The sequence below is a fragment of the Tachysurus fulvidraco genome, chromosome 25 (genome assembly GCF_022655615.1).
Source record: "Tachysurus fulvidraco isolate hzauxx_2018 chromosome 25, HZAU_PFXX_2.0, whole genome shotgun sequence".
Classification (NCBI taxonomy): domain Eukaryota; kingdom Metazoa; phylum Chordata; class Actinopteri; order Siluriformes; family Bagridae; genus Tachysurus; species Tachysurus fulvidraco.
This window is the reverse complement of record NC_062542.1, coordinates 14,544,963-14,554,971: the sequence shown is the minus strand read 5'-3', so window position 1 is coordinate 14,554,971 and position 10,009 is coordinate 14,544,963. Positions and strand designations below refer to the sequence as shown.

Below are 10,009 nucleotides of genomic sequence, written 5' to 3'. Positions count from 1 at the left end.
ATCGGAAGGTTGTGAGCTCAAATCCCAGGTTCTCCAAGCTATCATTGCCGGGCCCCTGAGCAAGGCCCTTAACCTTCAGTTGTATAAATCTGAGATACAAATGTAGGTTGCTCTTGATGAGGGTGTCTGCCAAATGCTGCACACTTTATTTTAAATATTCATTCTTTCATTTTCTACCGCTTAACTTCTCGGGTCATACCAACCCATCGCAGGGCACACACACACTCTCATTCACTCACACACTCACACACTACGGACAATTTTCCAGAGATGCCAATCAGCCTACCATGCATGTCTTTGGACCGGTGGAGGAAACCGGAGTACCCGGAGGAAACCCCCGAGGTACGGGGAGAACATGCAAACTCCACACACACAAGGTGGAGGCGGGAATCGAACCCCCAACCACTAACCACTAAGCCACCATACCCCCTGTTTTTATTTTTTTTCTCAGTTTTTTTTTCTGACAGCATGTTAATGTGGTTGAACCAAGGATAAAGTAACAACGTTCTCCATCAAGTTACAATTTATTAGTATTTTCACGTTTATTATTTTTCACATATTTTGTACACCATAAAAAAGAATGTCTGTTTGTCAGCTGACTGTCACAACATGATTCTATGGAATGGGCTAAGATGAAGGAGACAAGTGAACAAATGGCTACTATCACTGTAAATATACAATAAAAAATTACAAAAGCTCATGTAACTAACATTGCTTTGTTTAAATTCTTATATTAAAGATCGGTTAATACTCTCTCATATATATTAAAGTTAGAATACATTTCCGTTCGTGGAACAACAACACTGATTTAAACACTGAAAGACACACTCTGTGTGTGGTTCCACAAAAAGGTTCCATCGAGACCCCTACAGTAAATGATCATTTGTTTTGTCCCTCTGTGAGAACCTACAACTATAATCATCCTACAATTAGAGATTTATCTTCCAGTAAAGGTCTCAAGTACTACTTCTAAATGATGCTAGAATGTTAAACCACCCAGAGACACTCTGAGGAACCCTTTGACGAACCCTTTAAGAACTAATTATGAAACCAAACAGCTTAAATAACATTGAAAACCATTTATGACCATATTAAATCTAAAATCATTTAAACCCATCCTCATAGTTTGCCTCCGGTTCTCAAGTATAGCCTCTTCGGGTTACTAGATTATTAATCCAACCTGAGGGTCCTTGAAGAAACCTTTATATAAGAATGTAAGCCTAATTATAAAACCCTTCCAAAACATTGATATAAGAATATTAGATCACATCTTAGCTATCCCTATTCTCATAGTATGCTCAAGATGGTATTTGGCCCCCTTTAATAGAGGCTGTGTTGATTCTTGGATATGCAACAACTTCAGTCGTGGTTGGATTGGTCACAATCTGTCTCCTGAAGGATGTTTTATCATCAGGCTGAGTGGTCATGACAGTAGAGGTCGTGGAAGAGTAGAACTTGTTGCCGAAACAATCTGTTTCTTCATACTTTTCTCTGATGGTCTTGGTGCCAATGACTGTTTCAGCCTTGGGGACTGTTTGTACTTCCAGCGTACTGACCTGTCGCTTTTCCTTTTCAAGAGGAATGTTGTAGCAAGTCAGAGCTGTTATGGAGGTTTGAGATTTTGGAGATTCTGTTATTTCTGTGTTCTTTCTGGCAGTGGATTGAATAGAAATAAAAGAAGGTGAAGAAGGAGATCCTGCCCTTGGTTTTATTTCTGGAGGACTGAGCTCTGGCTTTGATTTCTCTACTTTCTGCATTTCTGGTTCTGTCATTGCACTTTTCTGAGGGACTCCTACATTATTCAGACTCTGAGGATTTGGAGATTTGCTTGACCCGATGCTAATTTTCCGTATATTACCTGAGAAGGGCAAATATTGCCCAGTCATCATGGACTCCTTGAAGAGACCAGACAGTCCTACAATATCAGAGTCAGATTTCAGTGTAGAGACAGAGTAAAGCGCTTTCTTTATGGTTTCCTCAATTTCCATAAGTCTTGATAATGTTTGCTCTTTTAAAGTAATGATTGCAGCACTTGCTTTTTCAAGGTCTCCAAATGCTACCTGCATGGAGGACAACATTTCATATTCACAGACTGTTTCAGATCTCCCTACTACCTTTTCCATCACCTTGTTTTTGGGATGTATAGGTTTTTGTGGCACAACCCAATCTGGTACATTTTCAAATATCTTTCTAAGGTCACCATCTTCCTGACGGGACTCTCCTTCAATCTCCTCAACTTTAGAAAGGATAGTTTTCAGCTCTTCTTGCTTTCTCAGTTTGTCAAAAATTTCCATGGCTGCATTTGCATTTCCCTTCATGATTTCATCCATGTGCACTGATAGCCTCTGCCTTCGTTCTTCTTCACTCTCTCTTCTACCTTTCTTTTCCCTCATCGTCACGTTGCACGTTGGGTGTTCCTCGTGTTCGCTGATGCTTGGTTTGCAGTTAGGCTCCAAAAGAGCAGGATTCACAACAGTCCTGTCTGTGGTCATTTTGATTCTTTTAGGTTTCACTGGTGGCATTGCTTGGCCTGTCTTTATCCCAAAGTTCTGCAGGGAAGCCTGAAACCCTAAAGTACCTTCACTTATTTCCAACATTTCAGAGCTCTCTCTCTTCTCCGATGTGTCTACATTTCCCACAGGATTGCCCATTATTATACAATCCTGGCTCGACTGAATTTCGGCGACTGTCAAACTACTAGGTATATCAGTATCTCCATTATTCTGTGGTTCTTTCAAGAAGTCATCTTCTTGTGTTGGTTCTATATGTGTGAGTTTTGTACATTGTTGTTCCACAGAATTTTCTTCAGCTTTGGGTTTATTTAGATCTCCTGCATTGGTTGCAGTCTTAATGGCCATTGTTTTGGAGCTATAGTTTGTCTTTAAATGGTCTGGTTTGGGGGGAATGGCTGGCTTAGGTCCAGGAGACTTTTTACTTTTCTGAAGAGAGGCCTGTTCGTTTGTTTGGTTTGTCAGCGGAGAACATTCTGATGGTTTATTTGCAGTCTGGCCTTGAAATAGTCTAATTTCAGCAGCCTCATGCTGTGCTTTGACAGTCACCTGTCCGGGCAGAGGGTCGGGTCGGCATGCTTTTATGCCTTCTGCGTTGACAATATGATCATCACTCTGTTTATCAGCAGTCTCCATTTTTATTGTTTTTTGTCCAGCATGAGTTTTTCCTGAGTTCCTGTAAATCATTGCAGCTTTAAAATCCCCTTTGGTGACATTAAAGCTAGATTTTTTCAGAGAATCCAGTGCTGCTTGGACACTACCTTTCAGGGTCTCTTCTCTTCCTTCATCTTCTTGTTCATCTTCAAAATTCTGTGAGGACTCTCTGCTCTCTTCATCCATGGCTCCTGTGAGGTTTTGGTTTTCTGAAGGTGCTAGACAGGCATCATGCTGTTTCTCAAAAATACTTTTTTGAAGAGCTTTTGCCTCTAGTGTGGCCTGCTGTAGGCTCATGATAGCTGCTTGAAGGTTTGGCAATGCTTCATCTTCTACCATGTCAACTGCCTGTACCTCTGGACTGAAGATAGTCTTATCTGTTTTTTTACTGCACATGTCTTTTCCATCTTGGCTATATAACCTACAGCCAGGTTCTTCTACACTGTTGACGGTACAATTTTCAAATTCTCCATTAGCTGATATAGTATATCCTCCATTTGCTGTCATTTCTATATTATTTTTTAATTTGTTTTGGTCATGTATCTCAGACTGCATTGATGAACCGTCAAGCTCTGGATTTGAGACAAACATTGTTTTGAATTTCTCAACGTTACCTGGTGCAATCACAGCATTTTGCTCCCCTTGCCTAGATGTGGCACTTACATCTTCATCCGATGAAAATTTCTGCAGACTTTTCAAGTGTCCCAGATCTCCATTTTCGATGCAACGCTGTTTGACGTTGCTCATCCTGTTTCCATGACTGACAGAAATCGAGACATTTCCCTCAGTAAAAGGTGGTGGGCTGCACATATTGTGGGGAGATTCACAGGTTCTACTTCTCAGAAGATTTATTTCTTTTGGCTCCAATATATTTTCAGAATTTTGAGCCATCAGATTTCCTTCATGTCTAAAAAGAACATAAACCAAGGTCTCCACAGAACCCGTCGCACGTTCTTGTATTAAAACTCCTTTTCCGAGACACGTTTCTTGACCAAGTAGGTCTTCGATGGCCTGAACCATGTTCGTGGTTCTGTATTCTTTGTCTTGGTTAACAGTGAACGGTAGTTGGTGAGTTGGTATGTTTACGTTTTTGATTAACGCATTTCGTTGATCATCCTCTTTTAAGAAGGCTATAACTGGGTTAAGATTCACTCTTGCCAAAAGCTGAAGAAGAATACTCTTCATACTTCCCATAAGCACTTCCTCGTGTTGAATTTCTGGACCCTTTTCCTGGACATTTCTGTAATTCGCCTTTCTCACGTGGCCAGCCTCACTGGTTTCAAGAAGGACTCCATGAGAATGAATGACGTTAAAGCAGTAAAGAGAATTTAAGGAATTCTTCATGTTCTTGTCCACAGAATCCAATTCTGCATCATTTTGAAAATTGATTCGGTCCAGAGGTGTCGATTCAAACATATGGGTTCTGTTTTTTACATTTGTTTTAAGAGTTTCATCCTCTATACATATGTTTTCATTTGATTGCTGGCTGTTCTCATAGTCAAACCCCTTTTCAAAAACCTCTTTGGCTCTAGATATACCTATATATACTTCACCAGAATCTTGGTCTATGTCTTTAATATCTATAACGCTAAGGTCGCTGTTTCTTTTGATCGTGCCAGGTTGGTATGTTTCAAAGTCTCTCTTTTGCTTTTGTACGGCTCCCTTTTCATCTTCAGAGATAACGATCCTCCCTGGATAGACATCCTCTAGGTCCTCTCCTGAAGTTTCAATGAACTGACCTTCAAACATTTTCCTTTTGGCCTTAACATTTACCCTAAAGTTCTCATCTTCACTAAGTGATTCCTCAACTTTTTGTGGGGTCTCATCAATCTCTGGGTGAATTGTTTGCTGTTTGTTGCCATCTATGGAACCTTCTTCCTTGAAGCATTTTAAGAGCTCTTCAAATGCATGTTCTCCTTGAATGCTCTTCTCCATCAAATGTGTTTGCTTTTGGAAGTCTTCGGTGTTGACAGTACCGTTCTCAAATATCCGACGCCTTGACTGGACCTCACCCTGGAATGCGATATCTGTGGCATTGCCAGAGTTTAGTATATCAGCAAACTCTTCCTCCACCATGTTTCCCAGGCCCTTCATCTCTGGGCAGGTGTGCTTCAAGAGTCGTCTCAGCTCGCATTTCTGTCGTTGTTCATACAGTGTAGAGATAACCTCTTTTGAAGGGGGTGTTGGAATAGGTGACTGTCTGTCAGCCCTGGAATTGAGTCGCGGCATGGGAAAGGATGGATCTGGATGTGCTGACTCATCTTCTGAGTATGGGGCTTGCTCAAAGTCTTTTGGGGTCACATCTGCCATCTTAAGATGAAACAAAGTGTCATCATCTTGGTTTGTATTAAAAATAGATTTCTCCTCAGCCCAAGCAAGCATGCACGCATGCGGGGTATCTGTGTACATACCAGTTGTTAGGATGCTAACCAACATGCCATTCAAATCAGCATTCCATATGAAATATTCCAGCAGACCTGGGGAAGTCATTAGTACGGTTGTTCATACGGTTGTGTGGTCAAGCTTTGAGAAATGTTTGAACATGTTACTAAACATGTTAGCAGTGATATTTCCAGAGGTCTTCCCATCACACATTAGCCATTGAGGATGAAGACTAGCATATTTTTTTTCTCATTGCTGTTCATGACACAATCAAAGGAAAGTGCTAATTTCCCTCTTCTGTATACACGAGCTTATAGAAACCACAATGAGATAGCATCGCTCTGACTGACAGGGGAGTACAAAAGCCCTACATGTACGCTCACTGCCCAACCAATGTCACTTAAAGTATTTCAGTCATAAAACCACTCAGAACCATTTAACACACAGTTTACACATGCTAATAGCTTTAGTAGATGAGTGACTGTTTGCAAGTTAGTAAGATGACACATTAATGCAAGATGAGCAATGAAAGAGTGACTCATGTTTATGTGCATCACGCAGATTTTAACGTGACCTCGGTTAGCTTTTACAACTTAAACGCGACTAAAGACAGTCCTTTACAGGCCACATTTACTTTTTAACTGAATTCAAAGCATTTTCAGTAAAATAAATAAATAAATAAATAAATAAATCATGTTCATGGATGTATTTCTTTTCTTACCTTAAAAACTTTAGGTCTGGTTGGAGATGTACAATCTTTTTTCTGTCGAAAAGGGAAGTAAAAATGTTTTTATTAGTGGACATAATTATGCATTACATATTATTTATGCAACTATACAATTATTATTTATGTAAAATGTACAATTATTTATGTTTGATCACTGGATTATTGCAGTCGAGTTAGATAGTCCGACACTAGTTATCTTTATTTTGGGCTAATCTACAATTGTTGATATTGAACCTTAACAATGGTTAAATATTGACATTTGCCATATTTAACTATTTTAATATCAATTAATCTGTTTGATTACTTTTTTTCCTTGACTGCTTTCTACAGAAAGACCCAGCTGCTTTTGCCTGACCCATTCTCCCATTCCCTGACCTCTGGTTCATTAAATGGAGCAGAAGTACACAAACAAGTACAAACTGGTTTTAAAAGGTTCCCCGTCGACTCAGCAGCTGCCACTTTAGACAGATATAGTTCAGAGATGGCTTTGACAGAAATAGGTGACTTCTCCCGTCCATACAGAGCGGAACTGTCTCTGAAGTCTGCGACTGATTTCCGCTTATCTTCTGTGGTACAACAGAGACAGAGGAATAAATCATTAAAATATTATTTAAAAAAAAAAAGACCAACAGAGGTCTATGATTTTTGCTCTTTGGACGGTACAAAAGAATGTCTTGGATGTCAAGTATATCTGTTTCTCACTGGGATGCGATTGGATAGTTTTTCTCTTTAGAGACAATGTGGCTGATTCTTATAGACGAAATCTGAGGCAGCATGGGGATGATTTAGAGATGAAGATCAGAAGAGTTGGAAGCTTTTGGTATGCTCCCACCAAGTGAAATTAGTCCTCTTATACACATTTAATAGGAATGATAAAGATCGAGTGAGTAATTTAGACACATTTAATAGTTCTAATTGAAGCATTTAGACTTTTAGCACTAAGCATTTTTTCAACCTTAAAAATGAAATATCATTCAGTTCGTTCATGCAGAACACTTTGCTTAAAAAATATAAACATGGCTGCCAGGGACCAGCGCTAGTTTATTAATAGTTTCAAACGAGAACACTATGAATGCCATAAATCTCAAATAATAATCTATTTCTGCATATAAAGTGAAATGTGAGATTATAATATTATCATTCAATAAAATATTAAAGATTTACTCACTGGATTTCACTCTTCCCTGTTTGTCCTTTAATTCCCTAAAACTATCTGCTACTGCCACTGCTGTCCGTGCTGCGTTTTCCGTAGCTGTGCCTCTAAGTGTGTGTCCTCTGTGTATGTCAGAGTGCCCATGCCTGCCTGTTTTCAGGTGACAGCTGACTCTCTTATCCCAGTCCCTCATAGGATGTGGTTATTTTAGGCCTAATATTTCCCCACCAGGCAGAGTCAATCAGGCTCTGATGCACATAGTGCTGAAAAATACCATAACCTTGTACCCCCAACACACACACACACACACACACACACACACACACACACACACACACACACACACACACACACACACACACACACACACACACACACACACACACACACACACACACATTCTACCCTCACCCTCAATATCCTACTTGACCCTGGAAGACACTTAGACTTAATTAGAATTTATTTTAGCTTCTGTGTGTGTGTGTGTGTGTGTGTGTGTGTGTCATGTGAGGCCTCTAGCTTTGCTCATTTGAGAACAGTACTATGAGGTCTTTTGTTTGCTTTAGTCAAATATAGTATGTTATGTTATATATATATATACACATATATATATATATATATATATATATATGTATGGACAAGTCCTAGCACTTTTTTGGATGTTAGATCATCGCTAGTTCCAGGGAACTCATGCGGTCCCGTTCATATTGCTGCACAGGCTCAAAGGATAGTATTAATTTCTGTTTGCAAAGTTAGAATTACAAAGTATTTCTGTACAAGTGCACCAGAAATGTTTGCAACTTCACTAGCATGATCTACTTTTTCAGCATTTCCTTCAACAACTGACTGTTAAACATATAAACTTATTTGTAACTAGAATGAAATTCAGTAACAAGTCTGGGAATCGAAGATGATTTTGAAGCTCACACTTGTATTTTAATGTATAAAGACGATTATGTATAACGTTTAGATCGGGAACAGACGTACAGAGTAATTCTGATCCCACACTAAGACAGGTTGAATTACACAATAAATTTAAAGTTAATAGCTTCATTGTTAAAGCAGCTACTGGTTTTAGTTACACAATAGACAAGACTAATGTTTGTTAACTACAGTAATAGGACTTAGCGCCTAGCTTCGTGTGTTTGCCAAACTGTTATATTGTATATGGTATTTTATGTTATACGCTATGGGAAGGCAAGAAACTAAAAAAAAAGCCATTGGTCATGTGATCAAATTTTGAATGAAGTTTCTTCGGTGTTGACTGAAAAATTTGATCAACCTTTGGGCAAGTAGTGGCCTAATGGTTAGAGAGTCTGACACGTAATCCTAAGGTTGTGGGTTCGAGTCTTGGGCTGGCCACGACTGAGGTGCACTTGAGCAAGACACCGACCCCCCCCAACTGCTCCCCGGGCGCCGCAGCATAAATGGTTGCCCACTGCTCCGGGTGTGTGTTCACTGGTGTTTGTGTTCACTGGTGTGTGTGTGCACTTTGGATGGGTCAAATGCAGAGAACGAATTCTGAGTATGGGTCACAGTACTTAGCCGTATGTCACGTCACGTTCAGATTGTGAGTGCTAGTATTTGTATGGGTTTTTCTGTTTAAAAAAAAAAAAAAGCTTTTCACTATAAGCACATGATCTACGTATAAAGCCCGACATGCGAACTGTACAGACCTGACTGGGTAACAATTCTTTCACTATTCACTCCTGTGAGGGTTTTTCTTCTTTCCACTCGGGGAGCTTTCGCCATCTTTAACAATACAAAAGAAAAAGGGTTCTGTGTAGAGAAGCGCACTGTACAGTAAATCTTAAAATTTCACTTGGAAGACATTTAAGGTACCTTCGGGGTCACGTTGTTTTCTTTCTCTTTTGTTGGTTTAGCCGATTTCTCCCCGTCTTCGTCGTTGTTGTTAATGCTGTCTGCTTCTATTAACACTAGCAGATCTTCTGTGTTGTTATGATTGAGCCCAACGTTCTCCTTACCTGAGGTGCTTTGTGGCTTGTCTGTGTTCTTCGGTTTGTTAACACTCTTGGGCTTCATGGCAACCTTTGACTCAAAGATTTCTCTGAGAGCGCTTGTGCTTATGGTTCTTTGTCGAGGAAGATAATCCATCGACTTGCTGCGTGTGAGCTGAGTGCTGGTGCTACGATCAGCCCAAGCGTTTGATTTTTCTTTAGTATTAATCACTGTGATGGGGATCGCAGCAAACTGGAGGGTCTGCGGAAAAGAGGAAGATGGTCGGATATAAAAGGAGTTGGCTTGCAGTGTGAGACTTTCTGTTTTTAACCTTACACAGAATGTAAGATTAAACATCGCCTTTGAATGTTCGAGCTTAATGAACAAGCACATGTTTATCACAGGAAGCAGAAATGGGCTTGATATCATCATTTACTTTAAAGATAGAACCATTTGTGTGAATAAAACAAACTGGTTTTGTTTTTACGGACTTTTTTATGAATATATCGCCCCTAGTAGGCTAGGTAAAAAAAAAACTTCAGAAAAACTTCAAATTTTAATGTCTTGAGTGTCTATTTTCATATAAGCTTCATATTAACTCACACCATGGAGTGAGACATGATA

At 39.6% G+C, this 10,009-nt stretch overlaps 1 protein-coding gene across 3 annotated transcripts in view; it reads right to left on the bottom strand.

Annotated features, from left to right (window-relative positions):
* Positions 1 to 1,159: 1,159 nt before the first annotated feature.
* Positions 1,160 to 10,009, bottom strand: part of LOC113660135 (xin actin-binding repeat-containing protein 1) — a 10,699-nt gene continuing 1,849 nt past the window's right edge. For 2 of the 3 annotated variants that reach the window (XM_047808661.1, XM_047808660.1), the window contains exons 4-8: positions 9,269 to 9,646; positions 9,103 to 9,178; positions 6,694 to 6,839; positions 6,268 to 6,309; positions 1,160 to 5,474 (exon numbers count right to left, since the gene is read on the bottom strand). In XM_047808661.1, the coding sequence (XP_047664617.1) occupies positions 1,299 to 5,474; positions 6,268 to 6,309; positions 6,694 to 6,839; positions 9,103 to 9,178; positions 9,269 to 9,646 (4,818 nt within the window). In that variant the 3' untranslated portion in view covers positions 1,160 to 1,298. Of the gene's footprint in view, positions 5,475 to 6,267; positions 6,310 to 6,693; positions 6,840 to 7,441; positions 7,796 to 9,102; positions 9,179 to 9,268; positions 9,647 to 10,009 lie in introns of those variants that run through there. The other variant, XM_047808662.1, reaches the window with a different exon arrangement.